This window comes from Onychomys torridus, chromosome 23 (genome assembly GCF_903995425.1).
Source record: "Onychomys torridus chromosome 23, mOncTor1.1, whole genome shotgun sequence".
In the NCBI taxonomy this organism is placed as follows: Eukaryota; Metazoa; Chordata; class Mammalia; order Rodentia; family Cricetidae; genus Onychomys; species Onychomys torridus.
In genome coordinates this window covers 59,579,745-59,603,992 of record NC_050465.1, presented here as the reverse complement: position 1 = coordinate 59,603,992, position 24,248 = coordinate 59,579,745, and the positions used below count along the sequence as shown (strand labels likewise).

General features: G+C 55.1%; 1 protein-coding gene across 1 annotated transcript; it reads right to left on the bottom strand.

Moving 5' to 3' along the window:
- Window positions 1-99: 99 nt before the first annotated feature.
- Window positions 100-23,228, bottom strand: Asic4 (acid sensing ion channel subunit family member 4). The gene is made up of 10 exons (XM_036172913.1): window positions 21,084-23,228; window positions 5,487-5,631; window positions 5,259-5,386; window positions 4,911-5,073; window positions 4,389-4,445; window positions 2,105-2,258; window positions 1,510-1,601; window positions 1,351-1,430; window positions 1,040-1,144; window positions 100-891 (listed from the first exon to the last, which is right to left on the bottom strand). The coding sequence occupies exons 1-10, from the start codon at window positions 21,663-21,665 to the stop codon at window positions 778-780; spliced, it is 1,620 nt and encodes a 539-aa protein (XP_036028806.1). The 5' UTR covers window positions 21,666-23,228; the 3' UTR covers window positions 100-777.
- Window positions 23,229-24,248: the final 1,020 nt, after the last annotated feature.

Genomic DNA, 24,248 nt, shown 5'->3' with positions numbered 1-24,248 from the left:
GAGCCCTGTTTCTGTGAGGGCTTCATTTCCTTTCACAGGGACCAGGTCCTACAGATGCCCCCCCACCCCCACCCCCCACACACACACACAGACACAGAATTCTTTGTGACTCTTTATTCCCAATTTCACCTGCACTTTATAAAACTCGTCTTTAGGAAGCAAGGACTGAGAAGGCCGCTCCCCCTCCCCCTAAGCTCAGCCAAGGTCTGAAAGGTCTTCCGCCCGCTCCCCATGGAGGGAACTTGTAGTGGGGCCAGGGGGAACTGGGAGCTGGGCCAGGCCTGCTGGGCCACCCACTCCCCCTGCCAAGAGGGGAGCTGGGCCTGGAGAGAGGGGAGTAGAACCAGCCCAACATGCCTAGGTCCCAAGGAGTTGCCTTCTACCTCTAGGGCTGGGGGACCCTGACTACCCTGTGTCACCCTCCCCTGCAGCCCCACCCCCACCCAGTCCCTAAATATATACAAATGTACAGAGGCCCTGCCAGGGTTCCATCTCCCTCGCCTTTCTCTTCCTCCCTCCTCAGGGGCCTCTAGTCCGGTCTTCAGCCCTTCCTGGACACCTGCCTGGGAGCAGGGAGTGTGGACAAGAAGGACCCTTGTGCAAGGCAGCCGAGCCTGGGTCGGGGAGAGCAGGACCCCAGGCCTGGCCTCTCAGTGAGCACCACCCCTTCCCTTAGCCCTGGGCTGCCCCAGGTCTTCTGTCCCAGGACCAGGAGATGTGTGGGGCCTGGGTGGGTAGAATCCCGGACTCATGGGTACTTCCCCACACAGCACCATCCTAGCAAGCAAAGTCTTCAAAGAGGCTTCCTGGGGGCCCGTGAGGGTGGTGATGGTTGGGAAGCAGGCCGCTAGCCCCTCCACCCTCAGCACGCCCCCGGCTTGGACAGGGACTCTGTAAAATGAAAAAGGGATGGGACAGTAGTCAAGTTGTGTACTCAAGTCTCAACAATGGCTCCTCCTCTGGGGTGTTTTGGGAACTTTTAGGAAGTGGCCTTGGAGAGAGGGTGCTCTCCAGGTTGGGAGGAGAGTAGGTCACTCACCTGTTCTTTCAGCTCCTGTAGCCCCAAAGTGGAGATGCCCCCAGTGGATGTCCGCAGTGGGGTCTTAGGCCGTCGCCACACCTTCTTGAGTCGATCCCAGGAGACCTTGCAGGTCAAGGTGGGGGTATAGAAGGGTCTCAGTTATAGGACTTGGTGCCTAGCAACCCCTTTCATAGGGGTCCCCATCCCCCAACCCAGCCTCTTCAGAGCCAGACCCTCAGGCACTTCTAGAACCCTGAGCCCACTGCCCAGCCAGACCAGCCCACCTAGGAGCCGCGTCCATTCACATTGCCTTTCCTATGTGCCCTTACCTCATAGATGTAGTCAAGGATTTCCAGCAAGGTGAGGATGCTAGCCCCAATGAACAGGCCCATCTGTCCCCCAAGGTCCCCTGAGGAGCAAGAGAGCAGGGTCAGTGGGAACAGGCTGGGCTGATCCACACATGAGTGGGGGCAAAGGTCAGGGCTTACCCAGCAGGGCTGACAGGCCATAGGCTGCTCGCTGTTCCATGGCTTCAGACGTTAGGGCCTCAAAAAAGACATCCAGGACTAGGAAGTTCTCCCTGGGAAATGTGAAAGGACAGCTGTGTGGGGCTGCTGGTCTTGAGGAGGCAGTGGGCAAGGGCACCCTCAGGCTAGCTGATCCTGATCTAAGACCCCTATGTGCTGGGGAGCTGGTGGCTTCAGAGGGAGCTGGGTCCAGCCGTGTTAGCTTTGTGGTTGTTTTGCTTTGTTTTTCTGAGAAAGGGTTTCATATAGCCCAGACTGGCCTTGATCTCCCTATGTATCTGAGGAGAAAGACATAAACGGGTCCAAGCGCTGGCATCTGCAATGGCGGGGGTGTGTGCGAGACGCTGGGGCAGCTCAGACTTGGGCCGGGAAGGGCTTACCTGGAAGTGGACCAGGATATAACTCAAAGGATGCCAGTTAGAAAGATTGTGAATGGCATTCCTGGCAGGATACCCAGTATACACAAAGCAGCAGCTCATTCTCAGTCCCTACTATGCCCCGAGCCTGTCCAAAGGCCCTCCTTGGACCCAAGAGCTTATCTGTCGGTGTGTCTTACCGGATGTAGGTCTCATTGCGGTTGTACTTCCTGGCCAGATACCTGGCGGAGCCCCTGTTGGGGATCTTGACCATGGAGATCTCTTTGCCATAGCGAGTCAGGTTGCACGGGGTGGGGCAGAAGCATGGGCCCTCAGAGCCTCCACCCAGGGAGTCTGCGACACAAAGACAGGCACCAGCTGGGGTGGGGTGGGTGGTCCACAGCCCCAGGAGGTATGGGCACAGGCACAGAGTCTATCCTGAGCTGGCAAGTCCATCCGAAGGGCCAGACTTGCCACCTCCTAGAGCATGCTGATTGCAGGCTGCCTCAAACCAACTTTAAACTACCCATGAGGGCAGCACCTCCACAGATCTTTCCCTCATCCCCAGCTGCCTGGGACAAGGAGGTCCTGTGGCTCAGAAGGTGAGAGCATATCTGCCAGAATTAGTCAACACGGGGAGTTAAGGAAAGGATGCTGGGATGGAAGGGAGGGAATATGGGTGGATGGATGGATGGATGGACAGAACAAACAGGAGTCACACACTTGATATACTCGATGTCCCTGCCTGCCCGCGCAGGCCCCCTTTCACTCTCTTCCGCCCTGCCTTATGCCCCGGGAGGCTTCTGATCCTTGTCAAATCCATCACCTTGACCCCTTTGCCCTCCAGCCTGCGGTCAGGCAGGTCAGGAAGAGAGGCTAGGGGAGTCTGGATACTTCTTTCCCATTTCTCAGTTTCCCGGCCACAGGTAGGCAGAGGGTGCATGCTTCCTCTTGTGCCACACTGCCGCCACCTCTCAAACAGCCCTGGGTGTGCTCTCCCTCTCTCTCTGTCTCTCTGTCCGTCTCTGTCTCTTTCTCTGTCTCCCTCTGCTCTGTGATCATGGTCCTTCCTTCCTTTCTTCCTTCCTTCCTTCCTTCCTTCCTTCCTTCCTTCCTTCCCTCCTTCCCTCCTTCCCTCCTTCCTTCCTTCCTGCCCAAGAGTGAAGGCTCCCTGGTATCACTTATTTTGTGGACTCTCACCACACCCATGGCTCCCTTCTCCAGCTGATACCTCTGTTCCTTTTTTTTTTTTTTTTTTTTTTTAATTTTTCTGAGACAGGGTTTCTCTGTGTAGCTTTGGTGCCTGTCCTGGATCTCACTCTGTAGACCAGGCTGGCCTTGAAACTGCCCAGCCCCGTTCCTTTTTTAATGCTCTTTGCTCGCATGCCTGACAGGTGCAGGTGGCATGGGAGGGGGGGCATAGAGGAGGTCTCGGCATACCAGTCTGCTACCCCAGCATCTCAAACGCATCCCCAGAGGCCCATCGCATCTGGATTTCTGCAGTGAGCCCCTAGCTGGTGTTCTGCTCCAAGCTTCTGCATCTCACCCACTCACCTTTCCACTCAGCCTCAAGCCCTGGTTGGCTTCCCAGAACCCCCCTCTTCTACTATCTGCTGCCTCCCTTACCCTCTGCCTCCAGCTGGACTGACCTGTGGGTGTCCTAGACAAAGCATGCTTTCTGTAGCCACAGGGTATCTGGGACATGGGACGTGTTATCCCTGCTCCTCAAGTCCTTCACATCTCTGCTAATATGTAGCTCTCCGTGTAGAATCAATCCTCTGGCCTCTCCAGACTGGGGCCACATGTCTCTCCCCAGGCCCTTGTAACAAACACCCTATTCAAGAACTGTTGCACTGTTAGCATGATCCTCAGTAAGTGTTCATGGACAGGGCTCTTGGTCCCTCACTCTCAACACTCAGAACAGGCTGAATAGGTCTGGAGAATGAATCAGTCAGTCAGTTGTTGGGGAGTGGGTGGGTGGGTGGGTGGGTGAATGGATGGATGGATGGATGGATGGATGGATGGATGGATGGATGGATGGATGAGCTGCAGATCAGGTGAGGCCTGTGGAAAGATGGAGTTTGTTTACCCATATTGACATCCAGCAATGTATTTTTCCTAGGGCTCAGAGAGAAGTCATTTCACTTTCTCAGAGAGAGGGGGATGGAGAGAGAGAGAGAGAGAGAGAGAGAGAGAGAGAGAGAGAGAGAGAGATGGCAGAACTAAGATGGGAAGCCCAGCCCTTCACTCACTGTCTTGGGTTCTCTGCGATATCTCCCCATGGCCTGTCACCACTTACCGGAGTGTCTGAACCTGCAGAAGCCCTCAGGCCTGTCCCCCTGGGGTGTGAGATAAAGCTCTACCTCAGCAAGACCCTCCCCCAGGACAGGTTGGGAGGAGAGGTGAGAAGCCACAGAGGAGGAGAAGGAACTCAGAGGGGTGAAGAGAGCAGGGAGAGGCAGGGAAGGGGAAGGCAGCACACACCCAGTGTGTGGTCGGCACATTCAATGTAGATATTTGGCGGGCAGATGGTCTCATTGCCTGGAAGGAGAGAAGAGTATTTCTGAGATCTACAGTCCTTCCCCTTCTCCCTTACCACACTCCCATGTGGGCATCCACATATATGCATGTTTGCACATATACATAACAGATCAATGTATACACACTCATGCATAAAGACAATGAAAATGCATATATACACATACTCATGTAATCATTCACTTACTTACACAACCGTGTGTATACTCTTACATTCATGCACACAATCCCAAAACACACACACACACACACACACACACACACACACACACACAACAACAACAAATATATATTAGCATGCACACAAGCATGTATATACATGCATTCCCAAACAGGAAAAATATCCAGACATACTCATGAGCACATGCTCATGAGTGTGGACACGTGTCCATACTGTATACATGTTTCTGCCCCTGGAAGTTCAAGAGCCCAGAAGAGTGGCACCAGAGACTGGCTGGAGGTGCCCACCTGGCATGTGCACCATCCGACAGTGGCAGCGCTGGAGCACGGCCTCCTTCTCACACCGCAGGCGGCAGGCAGACACACTATAGGCTGAGTAGCCCTGAAGCTCAGGCTCCCTGAGCTCGCTCTCCGCCCGGCAGTTGCCCCAAGGCTGGGGCAGATAAGTTAGCTGCAGAGATGGGGCATGACAAGGTCAAGGCCAAGCACGTTGGTCAAAGCCAGTCCTCCAGTGTCAGTAGGCCCAGCAAGGCCATGGGGCTGGCAGACCGGATGTCTGCAGGGCAGATCTGGCCAGCATCCCTTGAAACAGAGATTCGCGCTGTGCCCAGGCTAGGCCTAGCTGGGAATGCTCACCCTCTGTTCCTGGCAAGACACAAAAGTCTGGAAACCTGGGGACACACCAAACCCCAGCTGATGGATGTAGGGAGGCTCCTCCTGGCTGTGGATCTGCACCCGGATACCAGCCTCGAATGACGTCTCATCTGCACAGCAGAGATGAGGAACTTCAGAACCTACTCCAGGCAGAGAGCAGAGCCCAGGCCCCACCCCTGAGTTGGCCCTTATTCTTTTCCCGCCCCATACTTGTCTCCCTCCATATGGGTAGGTATTCCTCCTGCTGGATGTCTAGCATGATCTCCAGGCCACTACCCATACCACCAGCCCGGCTGGGCAGTGAGCTCTGAGGATCCGCATTGAAGGTGTAACACTTCCCATAGCGAGTGTAGACCTGGAGGGAGAGAGAACATATCAGTAACAGAACTCTTTTTTTAAAAAAAAATATTCTAGCAGGTTCTCACTGTGTAGTTCAAGTTGGATCTACTCCCCCCCCCCTCCGCCGCCACCAGGGCCTTACAGCACCCCAGGAATTTCCCTGCCCAAGAGTTGTTGCACTGTGTGAACAAGACCTCCCCGTGTAGCTGGCCATGAATTCACAACCCTCCTGCTCTAACCACACGAGCTCTGGGAACACACTTGTGCACCACCATGCCAGGCTCAGACTCTTGCTAGTTCCGTCTTGCCCTCCCTCCACTGAGCAAAGGGTCCTCTTATTGCTACTTAGTTTTTTGAATCAGGACCCCTAAAATCTGCATCTCCTCCCCTCCCATAGCAAACTAACACGATCTCCATCTACCTGGTCCTCCCTGCATCCATCCCTTCCTTCTGTTCTCCACACGGCTGTCAAAGCACTCAGGCCAACCAAGTCCCCAGATTCTGTCTGTAGCTTACACACCATGCTACAGATAAACACGATAAGGGATGCACCATAAGACGTATTTCATTATTGTGCTTGTGTGCATTGGTGCCAGGTCTGTACATTCGGGTGGAGGCCAGAGATTTAAAATCAGGTATCTTCCCCAGCCACCCTCCACCTTCCTTTTGGAGACAAAGCCTTTCACTGAGCATGGAGACCATCAATTTGGCGAGGCTGGCTGGCCAGTGAGCTCCGGGGATCCTCTTTTCTCTGCCTCCCCAGCACTGGGATTACAGGCAAGTGCCCCAGTGTCCAGATTTTTACATGGATGCTCAAAGTCCTCACATTTGCATGGCAAGCCCTTCGTCTGTCCACTGAGCCATCCTCCACCCCCAGTAAAACCTACTTTTAAACTAGACTGCACTAAACAGAGAATGCAGTCAGATTCTTTCCCTAGCCTTAAAGTTGCCCTTCAGTGTGGCCCTGACCCTATTCTGCCCCTCCACTCCTGAAACTGTGACAAACTCAAACATCTGGGGCCGGGCGGTGGTGGCGCACCCCTTTAATCCCAGTACTCGGGAGGCAAAGCCAGGCGGATCTCTGTGAGTTCGAGGTCAGCCTGGACTACCAAGTGAGTTCCAGAAAAAAAGGTGCAAAGATACACAGAGAAACCCTGTCTCAAAAAACAAACAAACAAACAAAAAACAAAAAACAAACAAAAAAAACCATCTGGTACTCCTGATCACCTCAGATTTTTGTTGTCGCTCCCTCTCCAGGCGTGGCAGAGCTAGCTGTCCTGAGTCCCACTCACCTCACACCCCATGCTCACTCTGTTACATTGTTCACTATATGAATCAAGGCCTGAGATTTGCTCACCTACTCATTTCCCTGTCCATTGCCCATGTCCTCCACTAGACAGCACGCTGCACAGGAGCAGGGAACCCACCTGGTGTCCCACAAACTTGTCCCATTGTGGGGGGCATAAGGAGCTTTCATAAACCTTCCCTAGCCAAAGCCCAGCTCCTCGCCTTGATGAGCATTCTTCCCCACAGACACCAGATGGCGCTAGTGACCCAAAGATGAAGGCACAGGCTCAGCCCGGGGATTTTGGTGGCTGCCTGGAGTCACTGAGCAAAGGGAGAGCTACTGAAAAAGAGGCGGATTCTAGCTGCCCCTGCCAGGCTCTCCCCACAGAGACGTGCCCCTGGGTCAAACCCATCACAGGTAGCACTTTCTCTGGGGGCAAGGGGGTCAGTGTGCTCCAACACTACCTCCGCCCCTTTCCTGGGAACGCACGTGCTCACACTGTAAGAGCTGGGAGAGGGGTCCAAGAGGCGTGAAGAGGAGAGACTCTCCTCAGGCTTGACTGCGGCGGCGGAGGGAGAGAGTGCTGAAGGAAGAGGCTGGGCTGAGAGCTGGCAAGTGGAGTTCTGAGGCAGTCTGAGGGGACCTCTGGGGGGGGGGGTTCTGTCCACCCTCCTCCGGAGAGTTAGCGATCTGCAGCTTCAGCAATCTCCTACCCCCACCCCACCCCCTACCCCAGCACTTCCTCCTCCCAAACTGATTTCTGAAACAACAAAAGGCGCAGAGCGGGCGCCTTGACATTTACAAAACATGAAAACACCTACTGCTACGCCGCCGCCGATGCCGCCGTGTCATCTACCCGGGGCCTCTGATTTCAGACGTGTTTCATGACCTTGGTTACAGAAAAGGCAACTGAAGCTCAGAGAGGTGGAGTGACTGGAAAGAGGCCACACAGCTAGTGGTTGGATGGAACTCATGGGGATGCAAAGCTCCAGCCACTCCCATAATTCATTACTAGCATCCTCAGGATGGAGAAAGATGGGACGTCCTCATACCGGACCTTCCTTCCCCTGCTCCTCTGTACCTTCAGCTCCATTCCTCAGCCCCTTCCTCTCAGTGTCTTCCACCTCTGGGTGCCTCACCTGTCCTTCCCCAGCTTCTGGGGTCCTGTCCTTGTCCCCATCTGGATCACTCCTGTCTCTGCCTGTGCCCTCCTCCATCACAGTAGGTCCCCGTGGAGCATCCCAGGGACCTCACAGGAGTGGGCATCTCAGACACCTTAGAGCATTCAAAGTGCCCCAGGCACGTTAGGGTCCATGCTCAGTCTAATGGAACCCCCACAACTTCCCTGAGGACAAATGAGCCCAGAAGCTCAGAGAACTGAACCAGCTCTCAGAGGTCTCCAAGATCAGCGCTCCTCAAATGCCGACTCATACCCAGATCCCCTTTGTAAAGTGCTGTTTCTGGTTTAGTCCATGGAGGTAGAAGGACTCCCTGGAATGAAATTCTCCCTTTCTGATCCGTGGACTGCACACTAAGTAGAAAGGTCTAGTTGAACAAGGCATGGTGGCACAGGCCTGTAATCCCAGCAGCTCCCGACTGAGGCAGGAGGTCTATACATTCATGGCTGGCCTGAGCTGCAAACTCAGTTCAAGGCTAGCTCCAGCAACTTAGTGAGACCCTGTCTCAAAATAAAAAAGTAAAGAGGGCCAGGAATATAGCTCAGTGGTAGAGTGAATGCCATGTGTCGGGGAGGTTCTATGTTCCATCTCGGTGCTGAAACTGAAAATGACTAGGAGGTACAAGAGTCAAGCAAGACAGCTTGGGCCTAGTCATGATCTCTCAGGACATGTTTGTGAAGGGAGAGGAACCTGGAGTGGGCTGAGTGCACGACTCCTGTCTCCCTGGTAATATGGGAAAGGCAGATACAGGGAATGCAGAAGTGCCCAACATCTTCCTGTTCCAGGCCAAGAAGACGCTGGAATCAGTTCCTGCCAGCTCAGCCAGTTTTGAGTGCATGCTTGAGTTGAGAGGCTAAATGAGGCCCAGGCTATGTGAGGGAACCCCGGGTCTGTGTTGCTCACGCGTGTCTGCCAAGCAATGCCACGGTCTCTCTGGAGCTTAGCCTCACTCACAGGTCTCCAACTCCCTGAAGCATGGATCGCTGCTTCCTTCCCTAAGTCCCAAAGTCCACTGAGATTAGCAAAGGGAAAGGCTAAAGGCAGGAGAACGTCAAGCATGATCAAACATCATCATTTCGTCCCAGGTCAGTTTTTTCCCCCTGAGATACGGTTTCTCTGTGTAACAATCCTGGCTGTCCTGGAACTCACTTTTGTAGACTAGGCTGGCCTCGAACTCACAGAGATCAGCCTGCCTCTGCCTCCCGAGTGCTGGGATTAAAGGCGTGTGCCACCACCAGCCGGCATCTCAGGTCTTTTGAGAGAGCCTCGGCGCAAGCCACATGAGGTAATTGTTGCTGCTGTGAAGGATGAAGTAACTGAAACTCAGAGAGGGAAAGGAGCTTGGCTAATTCGTACAGCCAGCAACGGGCAGTAGAGACAGACGTGAACCGGCGGAAGCCCATGTACAATACAGTCAGTACTTAGGAAATAACCTGGTGTGGGCTCAGTGGATGAAAGATGCTGCCTTAGAGCAGTACTGTAGGTTTCTGTTTCAACAAAGGCACACAGATGCATGCTACTGGACAGTGAGTCCAGCCCCCTGCACAATGGAGCTCATCCCTAACTTGGGAGGAGTTGATTACCTAGCAAATGTGCCGATGAAGTGGCTGTGTGCTGGCAGGGGTGGGGGGTTGTGAGTGACACAGAAGGTGTGTCAAAATAGTCCGGGTTCAAAGGACACTCGATAGAGCATGGACAGGCCAGACTGTCAGGACTGGGCCACCTGCACAGCCTGGGTCAGGCCCCACTGCTGGGAAGAGCACGTCGTTGCCCCGGAGACAGTCCTTGGCCCAGGCATTGGTGATGGAGCCAGCCACTGGCTCCTAAGTGGTAAAATTCTGGTGGCAGCACAGCCCATAGCTTCTTCCATGGAGACGGCACGGCCGTTCAGCCACAAGGTCCCACTGGCTGTCCACTGCTCCCTCCCCATGGACTGGTCTGAAAGGAGGATGTGTCTACAAGAGTTGAGAGCCTGGGGGCCCAATCACGGAGAGGGTTGGCGCCGGGCCAAGATGTGTCCTGATGGTAGAAGGGCCATTTCCAGATAACCTCAGCTTCGAAGCGCTGCCCATGGGGTCTTGATCCTGCTAAGCCCTACCACCTCCTCTCTATCTTGGCTTCCAATGCCATGCTACCAGCCCGAGCTGGAGTGTGTAACCTCTTGGAACTTGCCAGAGCTCAAAATGGATGGGCTGTAAACGGGACACCTAGGGTCCCTCCAGCAGCTTCCTCTAGCCAGCCCTCATCTGGTCCTTCTCTGATTATCTCTCCCAACAGCAGTGGCCTGGGTCACTGTCTGTTTCCCGATCTGTCTGTCTCTCCACTTCTCTAGCTCCCTGGTTTACCTTTTCTGGGCACCCAACCAGAGTCCCTCTTGACTCAGTTTCTCTGCTTCTAGCCATTGGCCAGCCTGTTAATCATCCCAGCATCCCTTTCTCTCCTAGATGCTGACTGGCCCCTTTGTCCCTTGCCCTGTCTAACTCTATCTTACTTACTTTTCTCTGTGTCCATGTGAGTATTCAGTTTCTATATCTTGTCTTCCTCCTAGATTTTACTATGGGCTAAGGTTACCCAGATGCCCTCCCTAGTCTCCTCTTCCTCCCCTCCCCCAATCCCCAACCCTCCCCATCCGCCTGAGACAATGATCAGGAGCTGGAAGAGATCTGTCCAGAGCTTGCTCCCCTGAGCGATGGCTTCTCTCTCAGCCCTCCGAGCTCCATCCATCCACAGCTCCCATTTCCCAAGATAGCTCTCTCTGCCTGGCTGCTAGCTTTCCCCCCTCAGCCCTCCCTGGCTCCTCTCCCTCCCTGTAGCCACAGAGCCCACAGGGTTAATAGCCAATTAGTAGGGCCAGGGCTCAGCTATGTGGGAGAAGGCCCTGGGCCTCCAGGAGATAAGAAGCAGCCAGAAGCAGCAAAGACCAGCCAGCTAATCCCATAGCTAATCTGCAGCCTGGGCTTTATCTCCACCACCTTCTGGGCACCCAGCTTCTGCCAAGACCCCAGCACCTCCTAGCTACTTCTCTATGGATGGGAGCCCCTCTCCTTTATCCCTCTGCCCTCCTCTGTGAGGTCCACCCCTGGGCCTCCTCCTTAGCTGCCCTGGAATGAACTCCCCTTTACCTTGCAGTGCCCGGGAGTCCACGGTGGACCAAGAGAAGGGGTTGGATACGTCTTCATCCAGCCATGACTAGCACTCTGGGTGGGAGAGCTCCTGAGCCATGGCTGTACTCAGGGGTGACCCAGGATCCAGGTTTGGTGCCTTCACCCTTCCCTATCCTCTCCAGGGACAGAGGAAGAACGATTTAGTGCCAACTCCAAATGCTTGGATGTCTGTGCTGGCCAAAAGTTTGGGATCATGCGGACCAACCCCCCACTGAACAAGGCTAAAGCAGAAGCCTAGAGAGGCCAGCTTCATGTCCAAGAGCCCATGGGGAATAAGAGTCAGCACTATCACCCAGTCCACATACCCCCCAACCAGTGCCAGCATTCTTTGATGACTTTGTCACCTCCCTGCGAGTCAGTGGTCTCAGAGTCTAGCTGCAGTCTACCTCCAACAGCCTGTAACCTGGGTTAGTGATTTTTCGACTTTTCTGAACCTCAGTTTTCTCTTCTGTCAAATGGAACCTTCCAGAAAAATGTCTGCCTGCCTTGTTTCATGGGGGGCGGGGAGGGGTAGTTATAAGTCTGAAAGGAGAAAAAATACCAGGCCCATAGGCAAGCCCCTATAGTCTCAGCTACTTAGGAGTCTGAGGCAGGAGGACTGTTTCAGTCCAGGAATTTGAGGCAACACAGTGAGACCCCCCCTTCATTAAATAAACAGATTATTTGTAAAGTGAAATCATATGCATGGCACCCCAGCCTTGGTCTGTGATGCTGGGAATAGATTCAGAAGCCTCTGAACATGGGGGGAAGGGAAAGAGTTTGGAGCCAGATAAAGCAGAGTTCAAATCCCACCTCTTCCATCAACCTTAACAAACAACTTGAGGCAGCAATCAAGAGCCGAGTGCCTGACAATCTCTTCGTGCCTTTGGTTTGCACCTCCATTAAAGGCAGCCGGCAATCCTCTTCCTCAGGTTAGGGCTGCAGATTAGAGATAAATTCCTGAGTGATGCATGGCAGACACTGGGGGGGGGGGAGTAGGGGGAGCGACCTTAGGAAGGGAGCTTCCAGTCAGAGAGCACAGCTGCTTTGGTTTTGGATTCCCACTGGGCCCATCTTCACAGGGCATTCTGCCTCTTGGTAAAGATGTCTGCCCTTAGGAACTGATCAGCATGGAGCTCTTTCAGAGCGAACCTCACAGGCTCTGAGACATGGCTCTTCCAGCAGATGGAAAGCTCAACCTGGCTTACCTCCAGGACTTGTTCTTACGGAAGTCTGTGGGATTCAGATTCCATCACTGATCCCCCCACCATCCTCCATTTTTCATCTGTGAAATGGGAATGAAATCAGGTACCCTTCAAAGTTGGCATGAGAAAAGAGATAACATAGCACGTTAGTTAGCAACAGCTAATTTTCTAAATGCCTACTCTGAACCGAGCACAGATTTGAGAGCTTTACATAAATGAACTCTTTAATGCTTGGCGGGGAGGGGTGGTAGAAGTTATTTTCATTGTCCCCATTTCACAGACAAGATGGTGGAGGCACAGAGAGGGTAAGAAACATTGCCAGGGTCACATGATATGGGTATTGGAACAACACATGTGTCAGACAGTATTCCTTGAGCCTTTACAATGTGTCAGGCACTGTGTTTGGTGCTGGGGGATACATGCCAGAACAAAACTGTCTCAAGGCGTTTGCTATCTGATGTGAAAGCATGCATTCATTCAAAAAGTGTTCGCTGAGCACCTACACCGTGTGCCAGGCACATTCAAAGTGCCAGGTCAACAAGAGGGAACGGAACACACAAACCTAACAGTCACACAATAGACACTACTGGCTGTGGGCCATGCTGTGATGGAGATCCTAGCCAAGGCCACGGCTGATGCAACAGGAGTTTGGTTCCAGTCGGAGGGTTAGGGAATGCGTCTCTGATTAAGCTGGCTGGCCCGCCACCCAGGAAGGACATCAGATAGACTTAGGGAAGATGCGCTACTTCCTCACTTCCAATAGGTCTGAAAGCAGCAGGGTCCCCTGGGTGGAGTACATGGTTCCCAGTGCCCAATGCCACCCACATGCTTTTCAGGGAGCCTTCCTCCAAGATGGGTCTGGGAATGGCGGTAGGGTCTGTTCAAACATAAGTGAGAGAGAACCGTGGTGGATGGGGAGGGGCAATTGGCCAAGGCCCACTGGCCAGAGCATAGGAGGGGGCACAGGAAGCAGAAGTATGAAATGGGGAGCTCAGGGTTGCTTCCCAAGTGGAAGACAGGGACTCCAGGACCCAAGTAAACAGTTACAGCTGTTCCTGGGCAGCCATTGCCTAAGCATTAGACCCCAGAAAGACAACTTTGCAGGTGATAATGTTTTTAATTGGTAACTAAGTCCTTCCCTGGCATTCCCTCTGTTTGGATGCAAACAAAACTGTCCAAGAGTTTCACTCTCACGGTTGGTGGGAGGGAGTTTTCACTTCCAACAAAACTCGGGGAGACCTGGGGTAGTTGCAGTAATAGTAATAGTTGCTGCTGTTGGTGGTGGTGGTGGTGGTGGTGTGTGTGTGTCCGCTGGACAAGTGGGTGGGCGCCCATCAGGAGCCCCTGTCCTAGACGTTCTTCTAGCTGCTCAGGCCTCGATGCCGGCGCTGCACCGCGAGGCCGCACCCACGGGCCACGTTCCCTGCTGGCTGCCTCTCCTGCCGGGCAGGCATCCATCACCGAGCAGCGCCCTCCCTCCGTCTCCTTCGGGCTCCTCCGCTCTCCTCCCCGGGTTCGCCTCATTTGCATTCCCTCGGCTCTCGGCTCCTCGGCAAAGTGACCTCCGTGCAACAGCAGCGCCAGAGGCTTCCACCGCGGAGGGAGACACCGTCGCCGTCCGACGCCCGCCTCCCGCTGCGGCCCAGGAGGCGATCAAATGGGCGGGAGCTGGGACAGCGCAGACAGGAGTGGATGGAGCTGGGGACCAGGGCTGGATGTGGCCAGTGAGCCTGGGAACTAGTGCCAGGCCTGGTGCTGGGGCGGCACTGAAGGGCTTGAGTAAGATTTGAACCCGCGACCTCAGTCTCTAGCCTGGCTGGAGTGAAATGTGGAGGTCACTCACCCCGAGGTCCAGGGAGCTGGGCCGTAGAAATGAAACCTCCTCTTGAAACCAGAGGCTCTCAAACACCTCAACAACGTCCACTTGCATCCCAGCCAGGGAGAGGCCTACTCCACCGCGAAGTCACCCAGGAGTCTCCAACCCTCCCCGAGTTCTACCCAGCCCCCTGTCCCCTCTCCCCTGGCCAGCCAAGCTGCCTCCCCCCCTACCCTCCACCACCCCCCCACAGCTTGGTATTTACACCTTTCACACATTTGTAAGCTATTATCCTGTCCACGCTTAGTCACCGCTGAGCCAAGCGCCACGGATTTAGCTCCTTTAATCTTTCCTCCTAAATCAATCCTCCATTTCCCCTTAATCATCCCGTGGCTCCTCTCTGAACTCTCGCGGCTGCCTCGCCTGCCGCAGCCTATGCCTATCTCTCTGGAACTGCTCCCCCTCCAACCCAAAGCGGTGTCCCAAGGGCACTGTGAACACTTAGGGGGTGGACTGGATGTTCAGTCCTGCTACCCCCTGCTTGGTAGGAAGAGAGGAAATGCAGGCATCCTTGGCCTTTTCTAGAAGACACACAGCATTAGACCTTTCTGTTCTCAACCCCAGACTCTGTCTTCCTGCCTACTCCCATGGCACAGGGGGGTGCGGGGGTACTCTAAAGACCCTAAGCCTTTGTCACGGCCCACCAAACGCAAAAACAGAGACAACCAAATGCACAACAGTTCTGGTAGATGAGATCGTCTTCCCGCTGCCCATGCTGCCCATTGAGTGGGCTGTCCCCACCTCCTTGATCCAGGTTCTGAAAGGAGGTGGATGCAGGAGAGCCAGAAAGGGCAGGAAAAGCTGGTGTCTCCCCAACTCGAGGTTACTGCCCTTCCTCCTCCTCCAAGGAGGCTGCCCATTTTTCCTGGACCATCCTTGGGCTCTGTCCCCACTCTACTCCCTGTCCAGGGGTGGGTCCAGCAGCCTAGAGGCTGGACTTTCTCTGGGATCTCTAGGACCCTCTTGCCTCCAGGTTTCTGATGCTTTCTGCTCCTTAGCCCAGACCTAGGTCAGGCAGCCCTGCTCTCCACCACAAGAGGGGGCAGGTTCCTCCTGGAAGCCCAAGGACAGGGATGGGGGTCCATAAAGAGGCTAGGAGGGGAACGTATGTGGGCCGTTTCTTCAGATGCTAATCAGCATCTTCCAGCAGCGCCAGGAGAAGCTGAGTTGATAATGAGCCCAGCTCGGGGCTGATTCCTGATTAATGAAGAGGCCACAGGGCTTCTTGAGTGGGGCCGGGTGGGGCATGCCTCTTACGACCCTCCCCATTGCCCTTGAAGACCAGCCCTCTGTGATGCTCTTCCCTGCCCTTCCTTTCGGGCATAATTCCCTAACAGTGTCCACCAACTTCACTGCCAATGCAGCCAGGCTGAGAGCGCCCCCTCCAGGACGACTGGAGGAGCAGCAGCCAGTGCCAAGTAAGAGGTGTGCAGTACCCACCTGGGCTCTGCAATCTGACCTGTAGGCAGCCTACAGGGTTGTTAAAATCAGGGAACTTTTTTTTTTTTTTAATTGAAAGAAACTAGATTTGGAGCGCTTCTTTTGACAGGACAGAAGCATACTGACACCCTCACACGGGGCAGCAGTTAGCCAGAGCTGAGGCTGAGATCCCACCCTTCACCACCTTGCTCTCACTGACTCCACCCGCCCCGTTGACTCCCCAAGGCAGGAGCAGCCCTCAACCAGACGCTCACTAAAAGTGCACAAGGTTCTCACACCTCAGGACATAATGGGACCGCAGGGACGGAGGACCAGACTGGGGAATTCAGGCGGAGTTAACAAAGTTCATCTGGTATGCAAGAGGCCTGGATCAACATCCGATGGAATGTCCCCCTTTCTAGAGCCAAGGCGTTATAGGGAAGGTCTGGAGTTGGGAAGTGAGCATGGGATAGCCCCTTCTACAGAAGCTGGCGGGAGGTCAGAGGTATAGCCTGCCAATATTGGCCTGACTCCCACACTGGACAAGAGTGGGGGAACTAAGGAGGAAATGGATGGAAAGAGGAGGTCACCGTAAAGCCCCAAACTGGGAGTCCAGGGCAAGCAGAGTAGTAGAGTCCTCCTTGCCTCAGAGCTGTCCTGGGTAGTGAGCGGAGCGGATGGGGAGGGCTGGGAGGGGAGGGAGAGGGCAGGGGGACTGCCCAGCTGGAAGAGGCCTTGTCTAATTGTGCCTGATTAGTAGAGAGGAAGAGAACAGGGCGAGTGATTAATAGTCACGGCAGTCACCAGCGTGTGGGGAAGGAGGATTGGGAGGGGGAGGGAAGCCTGAGAGCCAAGAGGGGATGGAGACAGTGAGGTACCTGCCCGGCCTTGGTCTCCTACTCTTCTAGGGGCTGTTCTGCACCCTTGATCCTGGGGGCTCCTACAGCCAGGAGCTGGACCCTGCCCCTACCCCTAAGGGATTCCCTCCTCCTTCCTGCCAGTTTTCAGGCAGGGGCATGGAAGAGAAGAGACCAAGGTCATGTCTGCCCCTAGGAAAAGAAGCATCTGCATGCACAGGATGCTTTTAGACACCCCAAAGCTTCCAACCCCAAGACGCTGGCTCCATCCTCAGCTTAATCTGGGACCTCAGCTTGGCTTCTAATCACAGCCCACAAAACATCATTGTAAGAATATCCTCTAGTCCCGTCAGTAATTCTAGCCCTGCCTCAGCCAGGCAATCGGAAACCTTACTCACCAGTGTGCTGTCCAGCATGCACCAGTTGCACATACCAAATCACATCTCAAATGCTCAACAGCCATGCATGGCCAGTGACTACCATACAGACATGGGATGTTTCTTTCCACCCCCACAGAAGGTTTAATCATCTAACACTGACCTACGGAGTATATGCACCTATGTACGTGTGCATGCTTGCTTGGGAGGGCCATAACTGCAGAGAGGGCCATGGGGTGTGTGGAGGAAGACAAGGGAATGGAGAGCAGAGTTGTTCTGGAGCAGGGATCAGAAGAAACCATGGGGTGATGTTGAGAACAGTGAGGTTAAAAGACTGTCAGGAGCTGAGGTGGTGGTGTTTGTGGCAACCGATGATTGCAGAGTGCATACTGTGTGCATGCCAGGCAGGGTGCTGAACTCTTTTCAGGCGTCTTGCCCTCACAACCTGCCCATAGCCTATGTAAGGAATACACAAATGGATGTTCATGGAAGCCTTTTGGTTTCCTCCAAGGCCATGAAATTGAACAGAACTGAGGTTCAAGTCCACACGATCAGACAGCTCTGGGGCTCACACATGGTGTACAGTCCCCCCCGCTGAGAGGAGATGCTGGCTTTTAGAGACACCTTTGCTTTGTACAGATCAAGCAAGGCAGGCTAGGGAGAAAGCGATGGCCTCCTACCAAGCTGACGGACTGCGAGTGAGCCGTGCTGGGGGAGGTCGAACTGGGGCTTGGCACACAGTTGGGGGACAGTGGAATGGAGAAGGGAGGGAGAGGCCTCTGCAGTGTCAGGGGGGGGGATGGGGTGGTGATGAGAGTATGAGGTAGAAGAGGGAATGGGCTGGTGTGAGCCTGAGTGAAGGAGAAAAGGGAAGAGAAGAGCCAGGGGCCTTCGTGGAGGACGGGGTGTGTGTGGAAATGGCCCTAGCGTTGCACCCTCAGAAACCATGTCGCTCTTTCTCTCCTCCTGTCTCTGCTCTCCAAACCTCAGTCAGGCTGCCTCATCCTTTAAGCCTTCCCAGCTCTCTTTTAGCCCAGAGTGGCCTCTCTCTCTCTCTCTCTCTCTCTCTCTCTCTCTCTCTCTCTCTCTCTGTCTCTCTCTCAACTCCGGCTCTTACCATCCAGGAACCTCATCTGGCAATTAATCCTGGCACCTTATGACATTGCTTGCATGGCTGATTAACTCTTGCATGGTTGCTTAAGCTTTTGAGCATCCCTGTCCCTGCTCTTCCGTGAGACTGGAGGCATCTTGAGGACAGGGTTTGAGGACCAGGGTGTCCCTTCTCTGCTGCCCCCCATAGGTCCTAGCAAGGAACCCAATGTGTGCGGGCAGGCAGAGCAGCACTCTGAGTGCCTGACTAGGGGTAAAGGAAGGGGTATCTGGGAGCATGGGGGTGAGAGCGATTTCAGTGGTACCAGAAGCAAGAGCAGAAGCTTAGGGGACTGGGGGAGGGCACATTACCCAGAGTAAAAATAGGCTGGAAAATGTGACATTTATTAACTTGGATTCCGGAGGAAAGGTCACAGCAGAGTGGGGAGTGGGAAGGAGGAAACAGGGAAAGCGACAGAAAACACATCACCGTCCCTTACCCGAAGCCTGTCTGTCACAGTCACTGACCATTCCACCACCCACTCCGGGGCAGGTGCTACCCCAACTGGCTGGAATTTTAATCTCCTTACCAAAGACCCTCAAATCCCCATCATGTAGCCCACATCCTCACCGCAGAGCTGATTATGGACCTCGTGTCCTCACCAGAGGCCTCCAGTCTTCCTTCCCTTCTCCATCTCACCTCACCCAGGCAATGCCTCCAATCTTCTCCATCACCATGAGCCCCGGGCCCAGTTGCCAACTGTCTCAGACTCAACCGAGTACTCCAGGTCCAGAAGGAATTACATGTAGCAGGTGGGGGATGGGGTGTGGGCAGGAGGCTATGAGTCTAGGCTAAGGTGGGCATGGGGGAACAAGAACCCCAAAGAGGGAATTCTGTCCCCCAGTGCTTGCTTTGCCCAACTTGCACTGATGTTCCTGGGACAGCCCCATAGCAGAGATCCACAAGCTTTGACCCTCCCTCTCCAGCCCCAGAGTACCAAAGGACCTAGGGAAAGCTATCCTTGTCTACCCCCTCCACCTCCACCCCAGTTATCCCCAGGCTTCCAGGGACTCTTAGCTTGGATCAAGGGAATCCCTGCCCCTGTATTCTCTGGACTCCTCTCATCCTAACAGAAACCCTCCGTCACCTTCTGCTCACTTCCTAAATGCCCTCCATCTCTCCTCCATTGATGGGTGTCATCTTTCCCCTTCCCTTTTTCTGCCCACCCCAACTGGAGCAAAGACACAAACCCAGGGACACAAAGGCCCCATTGATTTCCACCCCAGCAGCACTTGCTGAGACTGAGTTCCTCCCCACCCCCTACCACAGAGGGGTGAGGCTGCAAGACAGGAGTCCTGTGGGTCCCAAAGGCCACACTCACACTCTACACATCACTTCCTTTTTAGGGACTCTCCCAGCTCTGGTTTTGGAGAGCAGTATTTCATTTTCCTAGAAGACAGAGTGTTTAGCCAGACAACAGGCTGATATTCCCTAATTCCACTCCTGATACAATCTCCTCCCTCCTTCACCCTTTTCATGGTAATTTCTCCCACCCACCGAACTCACCCACACAACCCAAAGCAAGAGGCCCTAGACACGGCAGACACAGTGGGGCCAGGAGCCTGGTTGATGCATGTTTCCTGGTAACACTGAGGCAGTGAGGTGAGCAAGGAGCCAGGCTCTTAAGAGGGGAAGTACCCATTGCTGCTGGAGGCTGGGTGTGATTGGGCACCAGGTTAACACCCTGCATCTGCTCATATACCAGGCCATAGCCACAAGGATGAAACCTCACACACACACATACATAAAGACAGACATCAACTAGGGACTGGGGACAGGCATCTCAAGCACACTGTGAATAATAGCCCATGAATGTGGAGGGAAGGAACCCTGATAGACCTGGCAGAGGCCAAGACACACCCTCCACACTCACACACCTGACTGTGGGAGGTGTGCGGGCAGAGCAGGCAAAGCTGACACTCCACTGCTGGTATGGGTACATGTGTTTGTCTTCACACACATGGGGGTGATGGTGACAGTTGTCCCTGAATGGAGAATGGAGGGAAGAGGTTGGGGTAGTTTGAGGGTTGGTGTCGGGAGCAGAATGGCATCCCAAGCATGACCCCATCCTTGGCAGCTGTGAGCTGGGGTACAGGCATGGAATGAATAGCTCTCTGAGTGTGTGGGTGTGCAGGTGTGCATAGGGGTGTAGTGACAGGGACATTGAATGTGCATGACAGGGAGTATGCAAGGAAACTGTGTCCCTGAGCGGTAGCAGTGTGTGTGTGCTCATGTGCCAGCTCCGAGGGTGAGTTATGCACATAGAGGGAATGAGTGATTCCCAGTGTGAGAGCCCGAGCCAGGCAAGGGAGCAGCAGGAACAGGGGCTGGAGGGGGGGGGGGGGCACTGGCAAGCACGAAAGACCAAGGGGAGCATGAAAGAGGGATGTGTGAGGGCGGCTGTGAAGGGGCGTGTGTGAAAGACACAGAGACAGAAGAGACTGGCACCCAGTATACACGAAGACCATCTCCATCCAGCTGGCTGGCTGGGCCAGCTCCCCAGAAGGCGGCCCTGAGTCCTTCCTTTGACAGGGACACCTCTCCCCTCCAGCAACCCTCTCCCACCACTTTCATTTGCTGGGAAGAAGAAGAATCCAGCAGCCCCAGAAGAAAAGAAGGACAAGGGCAAAGTAGCACTCAGTCTGTCTGGCCTTGGGATGAAGACCAGCTTCAGGACCCTGAGCCCATCCCCAGGAATGCCCCTGGCCCCCAAGCTTGAGCACTGCAGCAGCAGCAGCAGCAGAAGCAACTGAAGTGGAGCTGTACCACCGAGGGTAAGCCCTTCTGAGCTGCCACAGCTCCAGGGTTGAGGAGCTAGAGGGAAACACCAGCTGGGCAAGACAGGAGGCCTGCCTCTGGTGGCAGAAGGAAGGGAAGCCCTGTTGAGGATGCCCTCAAGTACCACCCTCCACCCCACCCCCCACTTCAGCCTCTGGGCCACCCCAGGTTTAGGTGGCCCGGCTAGAAGAACTCACCACGGAGAAGTTGCTGGCGGAGCAGCGGTGCCCACTGAAGTTGCAGCTCTTGAGCATGTCAGCAAGCTGGTGGCCAGTGCGGTTGAGGATGTCTACCATGTCAGGCTCTGGGTAACGAAGGCCAGCTGCACGGTGCCCATCCCGGTCTTTGGGGGGCAGCCCTGTTAGATTGGCCAGGTGGAAGATATCAGCATCGCTGAGTGCCGAATGCCGGAATCGGTTGATGTTGCAGAGGGTGACAGCTGGGAAGCCCGCCACTGGGGCTGGGGCAGCAGGGTCCATAGCTACCAGGTGAGGCCGGGTCAGGTAGCCCCTGGCCAGGCTGGCTGCCTGGTACAGGAAGGCAGCCAGTGAGGTAAGTAGGGCCAGTGCCCACAGGGTTCTGCGCAGTCCATGGGGGCCTGGGGCACAGGCCCGGCCCAGCCCATGCAGAGTACTGGTGCTGGCAAAGGTGGCCAGGTCCCGAGGGGCTGCTGGCCCCTGAGCAGCCCCCAGGAGGCTCTGCTCATCCCCTGCCTCCTTCTCCTTGGGTTTTGCATCCTCCTCAGCAAATTTGATTTTGCACACAATCTCGATCGGCATCTGTCCCCGGCTGCTGGGACTGGCCAGAGCCTCACTGCTACTGTCCCTCCCTGGACAGCAGCCCTGGTGCCCTCCGGAGTGGTGGTGGCGGCAGCGGCTGCTCTTCTAAAACTCAGGGCAATCAGGAGGAGGATGGGGACAGGGTGGGGGCCCGAGGTGGGGGCGTCACTTCCACTCCCAGCAGCTCCGCAGCCCCGGCGCTGCCTCTGCCGCTGCTGCCTCTGCTGCCGCTTGCTTGTCTCTCTCCTCGATCGTCTCCTTGTGGCTTCCCTTATCAGCACCAGCACAGCTGTCAGCCCCTGCGTGTGTCCCTGCGAGCAAGCGAGTGAGCGAGGGAGCAAGCGTTGCTCCGCCACGCCGCGCAGCCCCAGCCGCTCCGCTCAGCATGTGCTCTGGAGCCCACCCCGTGCTTAATAATTCAGGACATGTCAACAGCGTTTCACCGTCGGGCACTGGCACGGGAGGCAGGAGCCAGGCCAGGGAGGGAAACACCCCCCCTGCCCCGCCCTACCCCAGCCCAGGATGGAGAGCCCCGTATTAGGGGTGCTTCTGAAACTCTCGCTGTGCCTTAGTTAATTGTGGGGGCTCCCAGAGTCCAGTCTCAGGCCATCCAGGGAATGATGCTATCAATGCTCAGAGTGCTCAGCCCACTCTTTACCACTTTTTTTCTGGACCACACCCCACGAAGGGTCAACCAACTCTGTCCTCTAGCTCCTGGCTTCCCTGACTCCAGCCTCAGCTGATCTCACTGCCCCACTCACAGCAGCTTCCAGAAACTCCTTGAGAGAGCCACTTGTTTGAATGAGGGAGGGAAGGAAGGGCTGGGCAAGCAAGATTAAGAGACAACTGTGGCTTCACTGGGACTCTCCTTCCCTAGAGCCTTGCTGCTGATTCCCACACCCACCACACCCCTACCCGTTCCAGGAGGGGCACCGGGGCTCCCTTTCTCTGACTTTGTCCCCAGTCCCAATTCTAGCCATTCTTGTGTCTGGAGCAGAGGCCACCCTGGCCGACTTGCTCATCTGTGGCCATGTTACTAGCCTTATAGGCTCCAAATCCCTTGCTATGACCAGGCTTGGGGAAAAGGAGGGCAGCTGGATGTGCCAGACCAGGGAGCAAAGAGCGCAAAGCAGAGGAGAAGGAAATGAAGAGCCCACGGGGGTTATTAGAGGGGTGGGGAGATGAGTGGGGGCTTCCATAGAAATGCTATACTAAGAAAATCGGTGCCAAGGATGTCCTGTCCCCTGGCAGAGCCAGGCAGGGGAGCCCTGCAGGCTGCTACCTTGGAGGAGGACTCAGACCCATGGACCATCACCACAGGAGGAGGGAGAAGCCCCTCTTGGTTCACAGGGGTAGATACATTGGTCCCTCCCACTGGGGGGTAGCAAGAATAGTCCACTTGTGCCCCCCCAGGGGCGTGTGAAAGTGTGAATCCTCATGGGGGGAGGAAGTACTTGTCCTGGGGAGGAAGGGGGGCTGATTAATCGGGGCGCTAATGAGCAGCAGGGAGAGGAAGCTCAGAGGGGAGGGGGAGGCGGCTCCATCGATCCAAGCCGCGGAACCAGCAGCTGAAAAAAAAAAGTGAGAAGGGAATCGATCTGAGGGAAACGGCAGCTGCTGGGGATTAGAGCCCGAGGTCCACGCGCTGCCCAGCGGCCACCCCTCCCCTGCGTCAGGCCGGCCCCGCAGTCTCAGCCTGGCCCTGAGGGAGGGTCGCAAGCGTGGTTCCCCTTGGGTTCAGGTTGCTGCTCAACCCACCCTGGCTACAAGGCTAGGTCAGGCCCCTAGTGAGGGTCACTCCAGTGTGGAATCCATCCACACACATCCTAGCCATGCATGGTGCTCTAACTAGATGTCCCGCAACCTTTCAGCAAAGTGGCTTCCCAGGGCCCCACAACTGGGTTTCCCCCACAAGCTTCCCATGAGTCTAGGTCAGCAGACTCCCAGAGCTGGGGAGATCAGACCTCTGGGGGCAGGTTCAGGCGGCTTCTGGCTGGGACACAGCAGGAGAAAGTAGAGTTGGCACTGGCAGCAGGTGCTGAGTTCCTATGCAAGGGTCCAAGTGAGCGCAGACAGCTCCCTCTCTACCCCATACCCTGCCAGTGCTCTGCCGTGCTCTCCCTATTCGACTTCCAGACCTTTCCAAAGCCCCCCACCCCGACAGCCGCATACACACCATTCCTCCTTTTCCCTTTCCTCCCAATATCGATTTTTCTTTACTGGGTTTTTTAAAAAGGTGATTTAATTGCTTTTTTAAGGTTACTTCAGTCTGGGGCTCTGCCAAGAAAGTGGGAGCTGCCCCCCAATCTCTCCCCAGCACTCCCTACTGCCCTGACATCCTGTCTGAATACCTAGCTATCTGCTGAGATCTCAGGGTCAAGCTGTCTCCACCGCACATTGACCTCCATCATGAGCCCAGATAATACCCTCGTCCCCCCTTCAGGTCAGCAGGGACTCTTCCACCTCTAAAAGGAAAGAGGTTGGGTGGTAACTGGGGTGTGTGTGTGGGGGGGAAGGGTGTACTCCAGGCCACCGGAATGAAGCAGCAGTTTGTTGCATGCAGACTCCCACCATTGCCCGGTG